A 22,707-nucleotide genomic window follows, 5' to 3' on the forward strand; every position below is an offset into this window, starting at 1 on the left:
AGGGATAGGAATAATTAAAGATGGTCAAGGGTGGAGCCAGAGGAGTGAGTGGGGGGGGGGATGAAGGGAGGAGAGGAGGTAGGAGTCGAGGATGGAGAAGAGGAGAGAAGATTGAGGCGGAGAAGGAAGATGAATGTTAAAGTCACCTAGTACAGAGAGGGGAAGGGAGAGATGAGTGAAAGGAGGTGATCAAGGTCTTCATAGAAGGAAGAAAGAGGGCCAGGGGGACGATAGATGATCAGGAAGGAAATAGGGTGGGGAGAGGAGAAAGATTTGTAAAGGAATTCAAAGGAAGGGAAAGAAGGGAGAGTTGGAGTGGAGGAGGAGATGTATTTGGGATGGTAGAGGAGTCCAACGTCTCCACTGCGGCCAGAGGGGCGGGGGTGTGAAAGAAGGAGGAAGAGGAGGTCGTTAAGGAAGCAGGGACAGAGGTGTTATGAGGGGGAATCCAGGTTTCAGTTAGGCAGAGGAAGTGAAGGTTAAGGCGAAGGAATAAGTCAAGAACAGCTGTAGGTTTATTACAGATGGATCTGGCGTTCCAGAGAGCCATGTTCATGAGGGCGGAGTGACTGGCAGAAGGGGGGTATAGAAGATTAGGGCGAAAGTAGGAGAGTGACTGGAGGAATGGGTACGAGGATAGTGGAGAGGAGTGGGCATTAGTAGGAAAAAGTAGAGAAGGTGGAAGGGTGGGGAGGGAGTGCTGGAAAGGAGTTTTGGGAGATCGCATAACAGAGGGAGAGGGTCAGCGTGGGTGGGATTATTACAATAACAATAAGGAGGTTCAAGTGAACCAGGTACTTAAGGAGGGAGGGGAGAAATAGCGAGCAGTAGCTGTTGTAACAGATCCTGGGAGGGAAGGGTCACGGGCTGTGGTTTTGGGATGGACTGGAGGCACCAGGAAGAAGAGGTGAGGGCGTAGGCAGCAGCAATAGGTGCAGTATGGAGGTATTAGCGGATGGGATAACGCAGGCAGGTGAATGGTGAAAAATGGGGAACAAAGGCAGCAGTAACCACAATTGAGAGTGAGGGCAGTGGCACAAGGTACAACGTGGAGGAGCCAGGGGAGGAAACACACAGCCAGGATATGAGGAAGAGTAGAGGGATCCTAGAAAGCTGCAGACATGTTTCAACAAGGGGGCAGAAATGGTTACTGGAAGAGTAGTGGTCCCAGTTCAAGTTGGGGGGCCAATGCAGTGAAGTTCTGGGTCTTCGCTCACTCCTAGGTGGAGAGGATAGCCGGCAGCCGTAGAAGGTGGTGTGGAGGTACCGGCAGGAGGAGACAAAGCAGCAGAGGCAGAAGGCTGTAGTGAGGAACCTGGCCTGCCACGTTGGTCAAGGACAGGGAGGCCGCGAGCAATGCGCCAGGTGGCTAAAGGGGACAAAACGTCTTTTTAACATGTTTATTTGTTCGAGTCAAAAGTAAGGGAACAGAAATATTATCCAGGTTAACTCCCGGGGACCCATTGTCTTTAAAGTGCTTAATAATAGGAAGATGCTCCAATTAAGTAAGGTTAATATCTGCACAGGCTTCGCCAAGTGCAGTTTGCTAGCACAGGAGTTCAGTTTAAGTGAGATTTGCTTGCTTCACATAACGGTCATAAATAATGCCAACTGTTTTCAGCTTTGAGTGATCTTAACTTTACAATCTTGTTCATTCAACAGCTTTACCAGACTCGGAGGTCATTTACAGCATGCAGTCTGCCACTACTAAGCAAGTGAGAAGCAAACATTTACAACCACTGGTGACAAACAACAACAGAAAATATAGTTGATCAATGCACATCAGGTGCATAGATCAGTTTGATCAAATGTGTGGGCTGAAAAAGAAAAGGAACCAAGAAAGAAAGGCCTCTAAATCGAATCCAATAATTTAAGAACAACAGTAAAAGCCAGAGAATACAATTTAGAAATCACTTACTTGGCTAGGAGTTAGAGAACTACAAGTTGATGAAACTCACATTTGTAATTAATCTAAACTATAAACTTATGGGCAAGCTGGAAGCGCAGGAGACTAAAGAAGTATGGGGTCAGACGAGGTCTGGCTAGACCTACCCGTCTACCTCCATGTTGGGGTTTGACAAATTCTTTTATCCACTCACTTCAGCCTCATGGATGTGCCACGAGTGTGAGAATGGACGAGAAACCTGTATCCCCACACTCCCTCCACCACAAGGGATAATCATTGCAGAACCCAACATGAAATCTTAAGGAAGGGTTTTACAACTCTTATTTTTCCCTGGGATCCAAGCAAGTAAAGCTCTGAAAACTGCATATTGTGTCCTGAATTCACGATCCCATGGCATCATACAGACTCTCTTCGTCAATAAAATAATAGAACAAGTGGTCTCCTCAGCGAGGACAAAGAAAGCCACAGGATGCACTTCAAAAGTCAGTCTCACTGAATGAAGTCCTGGCCGACCCTCATGATTATTAGGAGTGCACTTTCCATCAGAAGAAGCATATCCCTGGCTGGTCCACCCTGCACTCGGCAATCTTCTACAGATTGTGAATATGCAGGGCACCCACACGAATGACGCAGAACTGCGTCAATTGTCGAAGTGATGGGATTTCAGCCAGATAGGTTGACTCAACTTGTCACTATTTCATGGTCTATGAATGGTATTGCCTGGCATTTTAGGACAACGGAGATACATTTTGTGTGCAATAAATTCAAAGGCAGAATACGAGCAATAGGACGCAGAAGGTATTTTTCTTTTACTTCAGGAGGATCGATTGCTTGGTTTTGCGGTTTAAAGAAATGACTCTGAAGCTAGAGTGAACGCTCTGCAAAATCAAATATTTTCTGTGGTTTATTATGTCAATAAAATATATATTTCTTTTTTAAAGGAATTTAAAATGTCCACACTTGGAAAAATGTTATGTTGCTTTTTCAGGTCAAACACTTAAGGTATTTGGATTTGTACACATCGCCACAATTAGTGCCCGCAACTACAATCCATTTATGTTAAAACAACTTTCCTTTCTGCCTTAAAAATGGTGTTAAAAATATGGAAAGAAAAAAGTAAGGTTGTTTTTTCCATAACACACCATTTGGCAGGTCATCAGATACACACGATGTCGTTCTGTTCAGCTCCATGAGCTGCAAATGACAACTGCAAATCAAATTGCTTCTGTCCCGGATTCGGTGGGACACCAAAGAAATTGGGGAATATGCTAATATTTCATATGGTAAGAAATTAGATAACGGTTTTTGAAAAATTGCTGTTTTTCTGCATAAAATGCACACCTACTGAATGGTTAGAAGTAATACCCTGAAGCAAGCATTTTTACATTCGAACATTACAATTTGAAGCTTTTGTACTCTTTTGACTGATCAGATAGAGAGTTAACTTACCACTGAAAAATCTCTAGGGGTAGTCATGAATTGTGGAATACATGTGGACACTTACAACCTTAGGCCGCAATCCATTTATCTATTAAGTAGGTTTCTCAGAGCACTGAATTGCTGACTACAAACAAGCGGCCATAAAAGCAATATACCACAGCAACAGTAATTTAAAATTGAGTTATTGCCTCATTAATTACCCAGCGCAACATGTAACTGAATGCAAAGCTACTTGGAACTGACCCAATTCGAAATCTGTACTACGCCATCATTATAGACCTCCACAAAGGTTTCTCATAGCACAAGAATACACATTGCTTCTGTCCCTTTACTTGGGAGTACCCTAGAAGAGTTCTGTGGGACAGAAATAAATACAAGTTATGCAGGCATATATACATTTACAATGATATTTAAAAAAGTATGGAACTAGTGTATAAAAACAGGATAGTCTCAGCAAAATCTTCTGGCGTTATTGTTCCTGCAGTGACAGCCATACACCCCAGTATTCTCAGCCCCACATTCTCAGCTTGGAAGACGAGGCTGAAGTGTCCGAGTCCGGAGCCGCTGCATTCTCCACAGCAAATATATTTTGAGGGTCCATGATGAACATGAAGTACAAGTTGGCCAGAAGCATGGCAGCCAGCGGCAGGAAAGTAAGGCCATAGCCAAAGCCGCGGAAGGATCGGCCCATGGCGAAAGCCAGCCAGTAGATTAATCTGTGTGAAAAACAATACGTGCAAGAAAATATTACTTGTAGAATCATCAATAGAGCATTTGCCTGTGAGCAAGAGACAAAAGGAGCATGTCAAGTAGACGTTGGATATTTCCACAAACAACTGGACAATAGGCAAATATCTCGTAGATTCAGTCATCGATGTACCCGCTAGTCCACATCTTAAACTGTATTCCTTAATAGCTTTAAGTGTAATAGATCCAACCTGTCCTTTTCACCAAGCAGATCTTATGTTGTTTTTCTTTATTGTGCTTTTAGCCATTAAACAAGCCTTAAACACATTTCATACTAAAACATCTCAATAACATTTCAATGATGCTACATAAACAATCTTAAAAACAGAACAGATTATAAAAAGCTTAAACAAAAGAATCATTGGTTAACCCAACTTGAAAAGCTTTCAAAGTTCTTTCCATATGTTTTAGGCTGCACAAGTTATGACTACAGATTTCGGCGCCATACAACGTACTCCAAAACTGATCCTATTTTATCGGTTGAAGATGGTTAACAAAGTATATCCCCTGATGTGATGGGTATTTACCAATTGACAGGATGATTATAAATGACGACTAGTCTCAATATCCCTGCCACAGAAGCGACACAGTCGATCCTCCAAAGTAATTTAATTCCAGGACCCAACATACTCTCCCGTCGGGAGAATGTTTAAGCGCAGAAATAGAATAAAGCAATTGAGGTCAATTGAACAGAACTTAGAGGGATATTGGACAAGAAGCATTGTGTGGAGAACTAAATATATCCTTCTCTTAATTGACAATTTGGCTATGTTAGTAAGTTTAGCCCAATACCTAGATTTAGTCTTTAAAATAGCTTCAATATTCAGGGCATTTAAAGCGATTTCAGATGGTATTTCTAATGTCGCTAAACATTGTGCAGCCATCCGCTGTAAATCTATAAGAAATTCGTTTTTAGTGCCTGTGACGTAATTTTTACCCATCAGGCTCTGCAATTGGTTTGGATTATCTTGTAATGAAAACATTTTGAGATAAAGGAGTTTTTTGTACAAGCCAGAACGATGTAAAAAGCTGGAGGCCAAACTCAAGGCCTAAACAGGAACTGAAGATGGTAAATATATAAATGACCCCAAGATTTTACTCTATTTTTTTGAGCCAACAAACAAATCTTCGTGGAAGTACAGCCAATACATAATGCAGGCTGGGCATGATGCTAATGTGGTACAGCCAAGCAATGCTGCAAAATGTTGTCACCCCCCTCTTGACCACGTAATGTTTCATAGCATGCCATTTTCTCCAGATCTTATGGATAACCAATTCGCAATTGGGGGGAAGGATTTAATTTTATTGGGAAGCCCAAATAAATATAGTCTTACACTAGTTAAGAGTTTCACATTTTTTTAACTTCTAGCCGAATTGAGGTTTTTCGGTAATGTGCCACCCAGGCACATTATTTTAGTTTAAGATATTTATAATAATTGCATTTTTGGTAGCGTAATTCAATAGGGCATCAATGAAATGCTGTAAGACAACTGTGGTTACAGCAAATATAATAAGTGTTGTCTGCATAAGCCATGAGACTGGCTTATCGTTAATTTTAGGAGGACAATTGCGAACAGCATTGATGGAATATGCCATATCAGCTACATACAAATTATACAACACTGGAGCTAGTACACAGCCTTGTTTGAGTCCACGATTGGTTTTGGTGTATTCTGTGAATTCTCCAGCTAAACTCAAATGAAAAGTGACAAAAGTATTTGTATAAAGAAAGTATAAAAGCTGTGGATCAACACAGCTCAACATCTTCCACAATAAAGGGACGATAAACTAAATCAAAAGCCTTGCTATAATCTATAATCATCAATACAAATGATTAAGGCCACAGGTCGCTTCAGACATCAAATACTGGATAGCACACACATTAATCATACTATGAGCTTTTATGAGGCCAATCTGAAAAGGTTTAATCAAGTCCCCATCTACTGCCCATCTAGTAAGCTTCTTTAATAAGATGGTAGCAAATATGTTGTGCCTTGAATGCACCATTGCCAATAAACTATAATTTCCCGGATCACGTCAGTCGTCTTTTATGTGCACAGGAATAAGAATAGATCTTTGCAAACTGTTAGGGATAATGCAACTGATCCAAATTTCCTTCAATATGTTAAAAAAGACCTTGGCCCAGAATAGAGGATTCGCTTTAAAAAGGGCATTTGGTAATCCATCCGGCCCAGGGGCACGAGTGACCTTCAGGTTAACTATGATAATTTCAAGGTTGTCCAGGTTATAACCCAAAGATGTTACATTCGTTCCATCAATATGATCATTGACATCAGTATTTTTGATTTTAGGATCAAAGTAGAGCTCATAAATATGAGAATACCATAACATTTCAGGGACAGGGTTTGACTCCATTGTGGAACGAGTTGCCAAAGATTCATTAAAACAGGACCAGAACTTGCATTTGTCATTGCAACCCAGCAAGTAACGGCAAGTCACATTTCCAGTACAGTGTTTGTGCTGTCTCAACCAGTTCTTATAGCCAATAGCCACTTTTTGTAGGCTGTCTTTATCTTTGCTAGGCAATGTTGGATGCCCTCCGATGATCGCCCTGTCTTTACGGTAAAATAATTTTTTGTGGGTGTATTAGTACATCAAATCAGATAAATGAGCACTATCACGCTTCCCAAAAGGGTGTATTTTGTTTGAAAAATTCCACATTATGCGATTGACTCATTTGTTGACCCTTATCTTTACATTTCTTAAACTGCAGCAACAAGTAGGGACAATGTTAATTGGCCAGCTCAATGAGGCTGATCACTCACCTCATTAGATAGAATTTTAACAAAGCCACAAAGGCCAATGAAAACAGAATCGCCAATAATAGTCAATAATAGTCAATATGTGAACAGGAGTGGCCGCTAGACCATGTATAAGATGGATTCCCATCATCAGTCGGTTGTTACGGCAAACATTCCAGATCATGTGCATTTAGGAACAGTTTCCATTGTTGATCCGTACTGCACATTCTACTGTTCTCCAAGTGAAGATCTTTAACATTTAAATCACAGTGTAACAGCATGTGCCTTTTAGGATGCATTCCATACCAAAGAGATAATCTCACCAATTACTTTATGCATTTGCTTCATGCAATGTTTATGATCCGCCAGATGGCGGATCATAGACATTAAAAATCAATATCCTAATTGCCAGGCTTTGAGGTAAACAGAACACAGCTGATAAGATACCGAGAACTAGTATGCCCATGAAAAGACTCAACTGAATTTTAGTTCTTGTCCCGATCGCCAAACCCCCGCTAGCACATCCTCGCAGTGAGGCGATAGCTGGGTTATGCAGTATAGAAAAAACATCATGGTAAACGCTCTAGTCAACCATATTTCTTGCAAAATAAACAAATTAACAATTAATATCATAGTAAGGCCAGTCAGATGTGTAAGGAATTAACTCTAGCCCTGGTATTTCAGATCATCCATCTCAAAGGGCGAACTGCGATAAGTCGGTCAGATCACGCCCTTCTTTGTTGTTTCCGGGGCCCATTCGACAACTTCTTGGGAATTTTCATCCTTTTTTGTCACAGCAGAGTTGGGACTTCAGCAAGATAGTACGTTCAGTGGCAAGATGATCAATATCCTGAGAATTTGCTCATGATTGCTGATTGCAACCAGCAAATTGTACTGGTCTCTTAACTCTATGACAGATCGTCAATGAAAAGCCCATTTGCTCCAGTAAGTAGGTTTTAGATTTTTAGTAAAGCCACCATCGGAGGGGAGGTGAATTATATGAATGCCCAATTAGAGGCACTATCCAACCTTGGTAGTCACGAGAAAGTCTCACAGTTACACAGAGAGACAGCGGAGTCTGTTTCCTTGATTTGCTACCAGCTATTGTTTATCCTTGCAAATCTGAGTCCCCTGCAATCGGCACTTGTATCTATTACAAATCCTGGGAGCTTCGCAAGCTCGGCTTGTCAAGGCTTGGTGGACTTCGAAGGATAAAAAGAAAGTGCATGCGCAAAGCTGTGAGCAACGTCTCACAGTTGCACAGCTTTAAAGGCCCCATTCTACTACTGTGCCCAGGAAAACTATGTTGCGAGAAAGGATATTGTTCACTGTGCCTTAATACTTCTCAACGCAAGATACTGAAAGAATCCTTGAAAAGGCAACATGAAATCGTACGCATCTACCAGAGGGAACAATCTGTCCGAAGGAAACTGACAAACAGCCTCTTGATTGTGTTTTCGTACCTCCTGGAACCACGATGGAGCAGCCGGGGCCGCGCAGTAGGAAGCAGCAACACCGGATCCGCCTTAAACTTCCATCTAGCACCTCCTCTGAGATAATGACTCGATAGCCGGTAAGTGAAACAATGATGTCCTCCTTAAACAACATCATGCCAAAATTAACGATCCTCCAAACACCAAATGAAATGACTAAGAGGGGCACACACAGAGCGTGGTAGACGGCAATTTAACAATACTCGGAAACCCAATTGCAAAAGAGTATATATGAAACGCTATGGAAGAAACACAGCCCACTGGCACAGTTGACACGACAGACGAAGATCTTCGACAGCTACACTGCCTAGCTCAATACCAAAGGAGTCCATGCCGGGTGACTGTTAGTCCCCAGAGCTTGTGTAGGCCGTTGACGCGTCAGCGTCTGGTAAACAGCACAGTCCCGTAGAAACCAAAGCAACTTGTACCCTTGGAACCTCAACAATGACCCTCACAATGATTCAAGGGTAACGGAAGATGCAGGAAGTATAAACACCAGTAGTGGGCTGGAACGTCACAACATTGTGTAGGCTACAGAGTCACAAATCCCTCTTCCACTATGAGCCCAATAACGAGGATTAAAGCAGTCACAAACTGTACAAATAACAGCCAAGCTTGGAGCAAACGGCAAGAAGAGCATCTAAATCTGAATGCAGATATTGATACATATACTGCAGCTCCTATGGAAAGTCACATCATCTATAAAGAGATTAAAGGAAATAAGCCGACAACTTCTGAAAAGGAGGTTACATCCAAAGGAGACAAATTATCAACACAATGATACCAGGAGAGACCACATCCTCCATAGCTACAACGAGGAACTTGCACTACAAGAAAGGCAAACACCAGCAGATAAAGCAGATAAATGTATTGCAGAATGCGACACAAAGTTTGAAAGAAAGTTAAACAGACCTGAAAGAAATTAGAACAAACATGTGAACAATCTCTGAGATTTGCTTTTGAAGTCCGACACCAAACGTTCTCTGAAAAACAAGTTGCTTCTACTCCAACTATAATTAATTTGCATGTAGAACATCATGGTCCCCATGTACATCATGAAAGAGAACTTGTATTGTCATTTGAGTGATAATGATGTAGAACTCCATCCTTCAAACTTGCATCAAAAATGTATTTTAAAAAAAATCAAACGAAAGTGCTCCTAAAAAGAAGCACCTGAATGAAGAGAAATCTTCAGAATCACCAATGTTCTTATCAATGGAACCTATGGCTAATAGTCAAAAAGAAGAGAAGAATCTGCCTTCCCTGCCGGCTGACCTAGGGCCGCAAATTCACAATAATAAAACGGCAGCCCTGACAAGATCTCTGGCACCTTATCCTAAAATATATGAAAACATACATGCGACTCGATGTTGGCTATGATACAAACCAAATGATATCCGATCCAAACCTTAATTGACTCAATTCAGGAAAGATTGAATAAGGAAGTAGAAACGTCAGCAATTTGGCAAGCAAGACTCAGCGACTTAGCACAGAGTGAACATGTAGAGAGGAAAAATATGATGGACGCAAAAGTCTCAAATGGATGCGGAAAAATAGCAGTCAAACCACATCACCAACACAAGAAATTTCCAGTAGCAACACTAATATAAACGAGAACCAGAAGGTGCTGATTGAGAATGACGCTTAAAACAAAGGAATTAAAGATCCTGGGGTGCATCTAACTGCCAATAAAGAAAGAGAAAAACCGAGAAAGGAGTTAAATGGCAGGACACAGCAAGGAACTCTCTACCACAAAAAAAAATGTAATGTATCAAATACATCAGAAGGCTATAATGCTGAGGAACCAGGATGGAACAAAAGCCAAAGCCCTATAGGCATTAAATGGGCAGTTCTATGATCTATTTTTAAAAAAAACATTATTTATCATTGCACACAGGTAATGCACATATATATATATAAAAATATAATCGAGTCTATATACAGTTCTTTAGTGTCATTAGTCCATACCATATCTCTGTCCCAGTCCGCCTTAGTTGGGGGGTGTGCATTTTTCCACTTGATTAATATTGCTCTTTTGACTATTAATAGGCTCAGGTTCAAAAGTTTTCGCCATGTCGGGTTCATTTTCCCCACCACCCCCAAACAAACATATCCGCGGTGACCATTCCACCGGTTGATCTGCCATCACAACTAGAGCTTCGCAATCCTCTGCCCAGTAGCTCCTCAGCTTTATTAAATGCCCAGAGCATATGATATATATTAGCGTCTTCAGTGTTACATCTCGGGCAGGCTCCCGGTGTGGCAGGGTATATTCGTTTGAGCTTTAATGGTTTATAATGTGTCCTATGTACTATTTTATAGTGAATTAGTTTGAATCTGGAATTGCATGATATTTGTTTGGTCAGTGCACAGATCTGGGACCATTCTTGATCCTCTATTTGTTGCCCCAAATCTTGCTCCCACTTGCTTCTAGCTGTATGGTTCTCAACTGGGCGAGTCTGCATTATAACTTTGTAGAGCGCAGAGGCTGTCATTTTTTGTGTCCCCCCGTAAACGTATATCCAAGCCCCATGTTTATCTCAGGTTCATTTGGGCAGGTAGGGCATACATTTTGTATGGCGGTTTTTACCCGAATATATTGTTGTTTATGTTCATTTGTATTTCCCACTATAACCTTGATATCTTCCCATTGCACAAAGCACTTTTCCGGAAATAACTGTCCCCATTGCGTGATACCCCTGGAGCCCCAGTGCATTGCCACGTCACCATCTATAGTGAAAGGTGTGTGGGGATCACCCCAAAGCCGCATACTTGGGTGGTATAGCCTGTCAGTGCCAAATATGTCAGCTATTTTAGCTTATGCCGTGGTGGATACCTTCACAGGGTCTGTGGTATTGTAGTGCTTGGGGTTCGGTATAGTTATCTTGTGAAGTGCTGTGATCGCTTCCCGTTCTTCCGGGGCGGGAGGTGAGGTTCCTGGGTTGAGAAAGTGTGTGGCCCATTGTGCCGCATAGTGTGCCTGTGCTGCCAGGTAATATAATTCCAGGTCTGGTGCCATCAGCCCGCCCCTCGGATACGTATCCGTTAATATCTTCCAGCTTAGTCTAGGATGTCCTCCCCAAACGAACGCAGCGCAGGCACTGTTCATTTTAGAAAACAGGGCGCGACCCAGCCAAACCGGTACTGTGCTGAACAGATAGAACAGTTTTGGTATTATTATCATTTTGATTAGGGCTATTCTCCCCATCATTGATATAGGTAGGGCACTCCAGCGCTTCATTTTAGTGCATAAAGTGTCAGCTAGTGTGCTATAGTTTAGGGCACGGGATAGTTGGCCCGTTCTAGCAATGCTTGCTCCCAGATACAAAATATGCATCGGGCTCCAGATGAGATCATGTAAGTTTTGGGGTTGAATTGTATTTTTTGTGAGTGGGAATATCTCTGCTTTGTTAGGGTTGAGGCATAGGCCAGAGTATTCACCGAATCTTTTGACTTCTGCCAGGACCTTGCCCAGTGAACGATACGGGTTCATTAAATATAGTAAAATATCGTCTGCATATAGTGTTATGATTTGTAGTTTGCCCTCAAGCCATAATCCATATGGGCTGTAGCGTGACCCAAGAATATCAGCCAGGGGTTCTATTACTAAGGCGAACAATAAAGGTGACAATGGACAGCCCTGTCTGGGGCCACCGTGCAGCTCTAGTAGGTCTGTTAAGGTGCCGCTTATTCTAATCTTGGCATGGGGACAGGTGTATAATATTTGAATCCATTTAATGAATTTTGGGCCAAACCCATAATTTCGTAGTACCCCAAATAGGAAGGGCCAGGAGACTGTGTCAAATGCTTTTTGCATATCGAGGGATACCGCTATCCCTTGAGTTTCGGCGGGTACTGCGGCTAGAACTTTGTTGCATAGTCTTATATTTGTTGCTGTGGACCTGCCCATAATAAACTCTGCCTGGACTTCATGTACCACATAGGGCATCAGCGGTGTTAGTCCGGTTGCTAGTATTTTTGCTAAAATACTCGCGTCTGTATTTATTAAAGACAGTGGCCTATACGAACCACAATCCTCGGGGGGGGGGGGGGGGGGGTTTCCCTGGTTTAAGCAGTAGCGTAATTACTGCCTCTCTAGTGGTTTCGGGAGTTTTCCCTTATTTAAGGCTTCCATCCATACAGCATAAAGTCTGGGAGCTAACCAGTGACTGAATTCCTTATAGAATTCTGCCCCTAGGCCGTCTGTACCGGGGGCTTTCCCGTTGGGAAGTGCTCTGATCGCCTCCACTATCTCTGCCTCCGAGATCGGATTCTCTAATGAGTCCCTAGTGGCATTGGCTATGAGGGTCGTTGGTATCTGAGAAAGATAATGGTCTATCTCTTCATCAGTGACGTTGCACTGAGGAGAGTACAGTTTTTTATAGAAGGCGTAGAATGTTTCTTTCACCTTACTATAGTCTGTGGTCACCGTGCCATTCAGTGTTTGTATGTATGGTATGGTTGTTGGACCTCTTTCTCCTCGTACTGTTCTGGCCAGAAGTCTCCCTGGGCGTTCGCCTTCCCCATATCGGTGCGCCGCGGTTGGTTTATCGAAGTATCGGATCTCCTGATCCGCTGCTTCTGTGTATTCATCTAGTTTAATCTTAATTTCTGTGCTAAACTGTGATGATGGGGTGTGTGCGTACTGGGATTGTACAGAGGTTATTTGTGTCTCTAATCGTGCCAGTCTGCCTCTGATATCTTTGAGGATTCCGCATTCTGTGGATATTGAATTACCTCTAACGCATACCTTAAATGCTTGCCACAATATTGCCTGACTGGACACACAGCTTTCATTAATGTCAAAGAATTCTTGTATTTGTTGCACCATTGTATACCACGTCACGCAGGGCTACGGGTTTGAATCTCCATGGTGGTCTGTTAACCGTACTACCGGGAATTTGCAGTATTAGCTGTATTGGCAAATGATCAGAGTATGTTAGATCTATTCTAGAATGCATGTCATGCACTGTGGAGTAATATGTGTATTCTCTCTTAGAAGGGTTTAATGTTCTCCTTGCATCCTTAAGATTTAAGTCTGACATATGTGTAAGTATTTTCTGTGCTGCCTTGGTTAATGCTCGTTTGTGTTGATGTGCGATCTAAGTGTATGTCGAGGATGATATTAAAATCTCTGCCACATATCACATAGCCCGTGGGGTAGTTTGCCAGTTTTTCAAATGTTGTGGAGTAGAATTCCGGGACATCGATATTTGGGCCATAAACATTAAGAAGGACTATCTCCTTGTCACAGAGAGTGCCATGGAGTAGCACATACCTCCCCTTGGGATCACATTCAGCGTACATACAATTAAACGGCAAGGTCTTATGTATTAAAATCGCCGCCCCTCTCGCCCGTTTGGAATATGTTGTGAAATATTGGTGCGTTCCCCAGTTTGGTACCAGTTGCCCTCCCTGCTGGGGTCCTGTGTGGGTTTCTTGCAGGAAGATTATCTTGGGGTTCTGTCTATTGATATTTGCTAGAACCTTCCTTTTCTCGATTCTGGATCCCAAGCCTCGTACGTTCCAGCTCTGTATTTTAATATTGTCCGAGCCTACTTTAGCCATTGTCTACGAGGTCATTGCAACATATGCATGCCTATATGTTTCCGTTATATGCTTAATAACCTTTGTGCTCAGTACCTGTGTGCTTTTTGTTTTAATGCCGTTCTTTCCGTAACTGAAACCCAACAGTCCCAACTTGTCCCGTTCCCCCCTCCCTCACAGTTCCCCTAACTTCAACTATGCCTTTTTAGTCCCAATCCTCCCCACCCATCAACTTCACGTGCACCTGCTACAGGGGGGGTTGTGGCGGTTCCTAGTGCCCATGCCAACATAGGCCATGTATAGTGTATCCGGTTCTGCGTTGTTGCTCTCACTCATATGTACACCTGTGAGGCAATGTTCATCAACACAATTTGTAGAGTAAGACATGTACCCCCCCAAATGCTGGCCTCCCAAGGTGGGGCCATTGCTGTCATTAATCCATTTTATGACAATAAAGTGCTTGCTGTTATATGTCTACAGGGACTCATGAATTCCCCTCTGTTCCAGGTTGTCTAGTTGTGGCGGGGATGTGCGTTTCAAAAATGTTCGCCGCCTCCTCCGGGAATGTGAAGAAATATTTTGTTCTGATGTTGGATTTTGAGTCTGGCCGGATAGAGCATAGCGTATTGAACTTGTCGTTCTTGTAGCAATTTCTTGACCCCCGTGAAGAGTTTCCTTTCTTGTTGCACCGCCAGAGTGAAGTCTGGAAAAATACGTATGGTGTTGGCCTCCCATCTTAGCTCTTGTTTTTCTCTGGCAGTTTTCAAAATCAAATCTCTGTCTTTGTAGTTTATCATGCGGGCTATGATAGGTCTAGGATATGCCCCGGGTTTAGGCTTTGGGGCGAGTGACCCGTTTGTCCGTTCCACTATGAACATTGGTGACCATCCAGGGTCTCCCAGGAGAGTGTGCAACAAGTCTTCTACTGCTTTTTCCATTGCCCTTTCATTGCCTCCTCCGGAACTCCAACTATGCGAATGTTGTTCCGCCGTGACCTCGCCTCTAAATCTTCGCATTTGGATTTCACCGTCCCTAGTTCTATTGCCATTGTGGAGACAGTGTTCTTCAAGGTCTCAAACGCGTCTTCCGTGCCTGAAATTCTCGTCTCTGCCTCGGTCATGCGCAACGTTTTGTCTAGTTGTGTTTTGATGGAGGCCACATTGGCTGTTATCGCGTCAAGTTTGGCGTTGAGGGCTGAGAAACCCTGCTGCATGGCTAGAAAGACCACCTGAGGATCCATCATCGGTGCCGATGGGGCCTGTATTTCCTGTGAGGGCATTTCTTCATCCATCTCAGGTTCTGTGTCCTTCTGTATCGCTGTTGTGTATTTGTCGATGGTTCCTCTACCCTTCTTAGCTCTTAGGCATCGTTCTTTCTCAGAGGGGGTGTATCCGAAGGAGTAGCTTTAGAATCCAGCTTTCCTAATTTCCTATACCTGGTGGGTATGGTGTGGAGCCAAAGCTAACCGAATGTAGGGTGTTCGGTTCACCTTTTGAGGCAAATCCATGCACCTGCTAGTGTTAGTACTGTCCGAGCTTTAACTCCGTTACCAGAGGTTCTCTCTTGTTGCCAGCCCAACCTTCATATAGACTTGCAGCAATTACTGTAGTGGCTTGGAGGCTAGTTCGGTGTCAATAGAATTGATCTTACGTTGGTCTTGTCAGGAAATGCACACAGTCAGTGCATTTTTGGGATTATGTCTTGCACACCCCTTTCCTTCTTCAAACGGTTTCCACAACTGTCCTGGTGCAGTGAGGTGCAGGGTGTATTTGCACTTCCTTGTCGCTCGCCCCTTAAGAGCCAAGTACAGTTTTAGGGGGCTCAATGTCCTGACTTCTTATTCCCTGCAGGGGTCGCAGATGTCTGCTCAGTTGTCCCCCTTACCCTCTTCAGATTGCCTCCTGATTAATCCCTTACCTCTTCTTTTAGGGGGGATGGCGTGGTATTGGGAGTACTCTGGTTAGTACTTGCGCGATTCCTCTCAGTTTAGGGCTGCCTGATGTTTTGGAGCGGCGTTGACACGTTTCCGCGTAGTCCGCTGATGTTAGTGCATCGTATGGCAGCAGGACTGGGTGAGCCCCGACCCCTGTGGAATGGTGAGCTGTGCCCCAGGGGTGGAAGAGCGTCTAGGTTGCCATAAGGGGGGGAGGGGGAATGATATCTCGCCGCACCCCCCACCCGCTTATCAATGTTCTGAATTCCAGGGGGTACTGGGCCCGCTCCTAAACTGCTGGATCTTCTGCCTCTCCCCCCCCCAGGCCTCCAATTGTCTTAGGGGCTATGATCTATTTAAAAAGAAAAAAAAATTGGAAAAAGCTCTGGAGAGGAGACAGTGGAGACCAGGTGTTCTGTTCTAAATCTGAAAGAGAATGGTCCACCTAAAAGAACATATCCGCAATACTAAGCAAACCAAAACAAATAGGTCCAGAGCAGTTCTAGAACTTTGATGCCTACAGTGGTTCGTGAACCATGATGCCAGGGAATCAAATCACTTATGAGAAAGAATGTTGGTTAAAAACAAAAGCAACCAACCAGAAAGGAGATGGTCAAAATGACGAGAACAGGAAAAGTTCTACTGAGCAAATATCAAAAAAGTCAACTAGGGTCGTAGTGGACACTAGGGATTATAATCCATTAGAAAATTTGTCGGAATACCTAGAGGAGAGTGGCCTGCCTGCAGTTAGTTGCTGTGAGTACTCTTCAGAAGACATAAGCCTCACTGGCCCCAGAACACCACCTAGAGCGAACAGCGAATTGAACACAGAGGCTAGTGACAAGTCACCGACCTTCATAACGTTGTGTGAAAAAAGGAACCGACAGAATCACTTCAAGCCCTCAAAAGACGATCCCCCATGGCCTTTTAATGCGAACTGCTGGAACCCTATCAAACCAAAGCAACCATTTCGGCAAGCTACAAAAAACACAGATATTCACAGCTCTAAACATAATCAAGATCGGGACAGACCTACACGAGAAAAGGTGATTCTAGTAAATATTCTAACCGGAAACAACGAAGTGAACCTAAACCGCAGAAATGTGATGCAATGGATTCACTGCGTTCCAGGTCTACACTCTAGACCATCAGAGGATATTGCAATAATTTAATATATAGAGGAAACAAGACTAGAATGTCAATTGCAAAATAGTGAAACTAGCCTTGTTGAACACAAGGTCAGATCTGCAACCGCTTGGTTTTGACATAAAATGATATCCCTGATGATAAGGATAACTCAAAAATCTAATTGAAAAGATTTAAAATGTAGCGAGGAAAACACTCTCCAGCAAAAAGAAAGACAATCTACGACATTTTAAGGTTACCTTTACGAATATTAATGATAAAGCAAACAAAAGGCCTGTAGAAGTACTAATAAAGACAAGTCTTGGAGCTGGCTCGCTCAGGCTTTGCTCCCGGAAATGCAACTGTAGCAAAAAGAGCAATAAAAGGAAATAAGGAAAACACTTTTATCATGGAACACGAGAGGTTTTAAACATTTATGTAAGCACAACTTGGAAGAGTCAAATGACAACGTAGTAATCTGCTTACAAGAGACATAGTTCCAGAAAGAGAAGGGAATAACGCACTCCTAAACCCTGCTATCAAAGGCCAAAAAGGAAGCCCCATCGCAGGCCTTGTAACATGCATCAAAATACAAATGTATGGAAAATCTTGGAAACCATAAATCCAAAGCCGTTTATACAAGCAACAGTGCTACACCAAGACCAAGTTGATACCAGATTTCCTGAAATAACAATGTTAATAAATGTCTGCTGGAATCCAGAACTGATAACCACAAATGAATTCATAGCCCTAAACACCAATCTCATTGATAAGTGCTATCAAGAACATAAAAAATCCACATAGCTTGATATGCGGCGACATGAATTTACACTGCTTGGACTCCAAAAGCCAACCAATTGACTTTGAAACAACTCACTCTGCAAGCCTGGAAAAGCGCAGCCGACGCTGGAGCAACATCCTCAGTAAAAAGAATTGTTACATGTTGCACGGTCAAACAGCAGGAGATGCTCCAGGGAAAGCAACATGGTCAAATGGAATAACAACGTCAACAATTGTCTATGTATGGAGTTCCTACAACTATATGCATTTTATAGACCGATTTGAGATCAAAGTAACACAGGAGAGCGACCATGAAATGTTACTCATGACTTGGAAAGGGAGGAACCCAATGGAAAAAAAAGATACAATATGGGTGAAATAACTAAACAAAGAAACAAAAGAAATAATAAAAATAAAAAAGAAATCCCCTGAAATTAAACAAACAAAAAATAACCAATTTAACCAACTCTCTCTCGAACCGAATAGCAGATGAAAAATCAATTTGAGTGAATAATACTTGCGTACTGGCGATCTATGAAGACACACATACTGGTTTTAAAAATGCCAACAGAAAACAAAAAACCTCATTATAGCCTGACCATAGATACAGAGAAAAACCTATTACTGAATGATCTAATAAAAATAGAACAAATGAATGCACCTACTAAAAGATTAGATATAAAAAAGGAAACAATACAGAAGTTTTCTACATGATCAAGAGCGTGGAGAATCAATGCTTAAGACAATCGCTTCTAAAAACACTGGAGAAATATGGGCAATGTTAAACCAAACAACATTTAATTCAGAGGCTTGCCTCTTGCCTGAAGAAAAATTGATACATTACTATACTGAAGTATTCCGTAAAATCAAGACAGACTCAAATAAACTGCTTGCCTCCTCCTCCTCCTCCTCCTCAGTGTAGATAATGGAAAGCAATGAAAGAGTAATTTATGCTGCCATCAAGAAATTAAAATCTTTGAATGCTTCGGGCCCAGACAGACTGACAAACCACCATTTGAAACAAAATCCAGGAGGAGTGGAGCATCATTATGGCAACCCTTTTTCAACAAATAATAAAGATGCAAAACATTCCTGACTCTTTGACAACTGCAATTCCAATCCCAATTTTCAAACATGGTTAAAAAGAAGATCTGAGAAAGTATAGGCCCATCACGCTATTAGACGTTATTGGAAAGGTTTACAAGTCTATGTTACAAAAAGGTTTGGTTAAATGGGCAATGGATTCTAATATCTTACATCATCGACAGACTGGATTCTCTAAGGGGGTTGGGACTGAGTTAAATCTGTTCATCTTGAACATTCTAAATATACAAAGGTTAAAAACAAAAAAGGTACACTTTACTTGGTGTTCATTGACCTCCAACAGGCCTTCGATACCATCAATAGGGAGACCTTGTGGAATAAATTAACCAACTGGAATTGCCCAGTAGAATTAATTGAACAAATAAAAGCATTTCATACCAACACGTCAGTCCAAGTGATGCTCGATAAGCAAGGTAACCTATCTGCAACTATTTCTGCAGAATGTGGTGTCAAACATGGGTGTCCGTTGGCAACCACACTATTTAACCTCTACTTGGCAGACGTTCCACAAGCTAGGATTGTGGTGAATGACTTTCCACCAAAAATAAACAACCATCACGTGGCATGGATCATTTATGCCAAGGACATAGTACTGATTGACAGGACAAAGATTGGATTGCAACGAAAGCTTGAAGCTCTAAAGAGATATTGCTAACGATTAACTCTAAAAAAAATCAGAAATCGTGAATCTGACCACAAGATCTGGCAGAAACAAAAAAAGATCAGGCTTCCGGTGGTCCATATGCCCGGAACTTATATAACAGGTAGAAGTAATGCGATGATCGCAGCAGCCAATTCGAAAACCCTAGGAGAAGCAGATTGGATTAACAACTTAAAGATAAAAATTTACGTGCTAGCTACTCAATGAGCCATTATCCACACCAGATATGGTAAATGTATTCTCATGGCTTTACTATTGTTCTACAAACAAAAAGTCGTTCCACAAGTGACCTGCGGAAGTGAAACAGCCTAAGCATGAACTGTAACATCCGGCCCAGCCTAGAAGGCTGTTTTTTTTAAAAAAGTGTTGAGACTTCCGAAGAGCACGCCGATAGCAGCTATAAGAAGCAAACTTGGTTTACAATCTCTCAAATCGGTGCCAACATGGAAAACTCTTGCCTTATTTAGGAAATCAATAATGCAAGAGGCGGCAATACCTTATAAAATTCTGTGGAAAAAAGAAGATGGGACCCAATCTTGGCCTCTTGGAGAATGGGAACAACAATGCTTAATCAAACTAAGCCAACTGAATGGAATAACCGACCAACTGATTAATCCTGATGGGGTAAAAAAACCTGACTGGATACCAACCAAGACACCAGAATGAAATACAAGTTTCTGGCACCGATTCCTTGGGAGCCCAGAGCAGTTAACAAGATCCAAACATATCTTAAGAAATTTCAAAGCACTTATCATCTGAACCAATTCCTGAGATTAAAACTGTATACCAAACAAAGGAAGTTCTATATAGAAGATGCCAGCAAGGTTACCAAGACAATTGTAGACATTGTGGCATACCGAACACTGTAGAATCCACAAAACATCTTAAAACAAGCTGCAAAAACCTGAGAGTAAAAAGAACAATTTACTTGGGCAAATATATAGAAGAAGCACTCTCTTTGACATCCAACGAATGGCAGAGCCTATTCTTAGCGGGCGAAAAGAGTGGCCGCACATTTGGAGGAATTGACTTTTTGGATGATGTGCTAAAAGCAGAAGAGTCAAGGACAAATTAAGACAATCAAGCTTTAGGCCTGATCCAAAGGACAAAAGTCTTCTTAATTTGATACCAACTAGATGTGGATCGATGTTGCAGTTGTTGGAAATGTGTAAAGAAGTTTATTTTAAAACTACAACACGTTAAAACAAATTTTAAAAAAAAAAGAATTGGAGCATGGCAGCAGAAGAAATATGACAATGACTGATTCTGCTGAATAGGTCCAAAATCTGAGTTCTATTTAGGAAAGGGCTATACTTAGTAGGATTGCATTCCTCTAAAAGTACCCATTTGCCGGGAGCAGAGATATTTTCATCAGCCAAGTAGGTTTGACGAGCCAAGATAGTCTTAGCTATGACATCTTCCACCAGAACTGAAACGGTCCAATTTCCAGGAAAATGTGTAGTTACTCTAGTTTGAATCAGTGAAAGTGTATCTCTCCTTCCCTGCTCACTTGGTAGGATCTCAACTTGCGGTTAAGATGGAGCAATTTTGTCGATGTGTGCCAAAGAATGCAGCCCTTAGTCTAATGAGCCATGTAATTGAACGTGCTTTATAGAACCACCCGGTTTGTTACCAGTGTTTTAGTCCGAATATTTTGCGATTTGGAATGACATTTGACAGTTGTAGTTTTCTTTTTAAGGCCAGAAGCAACGCCGTTTGTATTCATATTTCCCTTAAGCTTTTTCTTCTTTCCATAGTTGTAGTGCAGGCCGACATAAGATATCTAGAACAGCATGCAACCACTGTAGAAATAGGAGGAATAAGTATCTCCTCATAGTCCCAGTCTGAATAAGTAGCAAGTGATTGATTCCTACTGTGAATTACTTTTACTGGAGGAGAACAGGGTTCATACCTCGACTTGTCCTAGAAGGATTGAGATTACAAGCAGTCAGCTTCGGATCAGTTAGTTTACGTTGCAACAAGGGGGATGCAACAACGGATATAGGGCTCCCAATAGAAACTGGTGACGAGTTAGCCAAAACCAGAATGACAATGTTTGTCAGGATAGGTTTAAAGTCCACTTGTTCCTTAGCGATAGTTACAATTAGGGCGGATAGTGCATCTATCTTGGCAATTATTAAATTAGCTGCATTGCCGGGGATACACTCACTACAGTGACAGCCAGACACGTGTGGGACTAAGGCAGGGTCACTTTCAGAGTCTGAGGAATCCGAGGAAAAAGCATAAGCTGACAAATCTGGAGTATTAGAAAGATTTGTTCCAATGACATTTTCATTACCACTTGCATGCAGAAGAGGGTGCCCCCCTTCTAATGATTTGCTTATGCCAATGCACATGCGGAGAGCTGCGAGGAGGTGCAGTCTGGCAGAAAGCTCTGAAACTTTTCCAAAGCGAAGTCTTTCCTTGCCTTTCATTGAGCCACAGGGTTTAAAAACCCATTTTGACCGCGGAGTGGCCGCGAAGAGCTGCGAGGAGGTGCAGTCTGGCAGTCCGGCTGACAGGATGACGGCACCTCTTATTGACATCCATGTTAAACAAACTGTGACCCAAAATCATGAGCAAACGGCTGCAGAAACAAAAAAGCCCAAAATGACAGCCCTACCACCACGGAGGCCCCCCCTGGCAGAAGCCCCCCCTGGCAACTGATCCAGAAGAAACGGCCGTCTGTTGAGAAGTGGCCACCTAACTGTGAAAATTTCATCAGAAACCCAGGCACAGAAAATTTCCAAAAATAACTACCCGAGAGAAACGTCTGACTTATATCATGCGCCAAGATAAAAGTTTTCGCCCCAATCCCCCTTTTATTTCCCCCCACATGTATGGCTTACCATGGGATGAAGCCCTAGAAGGGGAGCTAGAGTGGGAAGTTGCCGATCTGCTCCTCGAGCAAGGGTAGACTGGGGGTGTGGGTGATTCTCGGGGCCCCGGAGCTCGGGGAGGGGGAGGCGCCGCTGAGCAGGACTGCTGAGGGGCAGGGAAGGCTTTGTTCGGTGCTTCCCGGGGAGCAAGGAAAGGCGAGACACGCAGACGAGGGCTGCGATCTGCCCCCTGGTGGGGGAGGAGAGAGAAAGAGAGAGAAAGAGATCTGAGCAACAGCAGCTGAAAATACTCACTTTATTTTCAATGTGTCCTGCAGGTGTGAACAAAATTGTGAACAAACGTCAAACAAATTCACCAAGTCTAAACAT

At 42.6% G+C, this 22,707-nt stretch overlaps 1 protein-coding gene across 1 annotated transcript in view; it reads right to left on the bottom strand.

Annotated features, from left to right (window-relative positions):
- Positions 1-2,776: 2,776 nt before the first annotated feature.
- TMEM79 (transmembrane protein 79) overlaps positions 2,777-22,707 on the bottom strand; it is a 109,046-nt gene continuing 89,115 nt past the window's right edge. The window contains exon 4 of the mRNA XM_069607111.1: positions 2,777-4,062. Within this exon, the coding sequence (XP_069463212.1) occupies positions 3,855-4,062 (208 nt within the window). The 3' untranslated portion in view covers positions 2,777-3,854. The remainder of the gene's footprint in view (positions 4,063-22,707) is intronic.

This window comes from Ambystoma mexicanum, chromosome 1p (assembly GCF_040938575.1).
Source record: "Ambystoma mexicanum isolate Mex_15411 chromosome 1p, UKY_AmexF1_1, whole genome shotgun sequence".
Lineage (NCBI taxonomy): Eukaryota > Metazoa > Chordata > Amphibia > Caudata > Ambystomatidae > Ambystoma > Ambystoma mexicanum.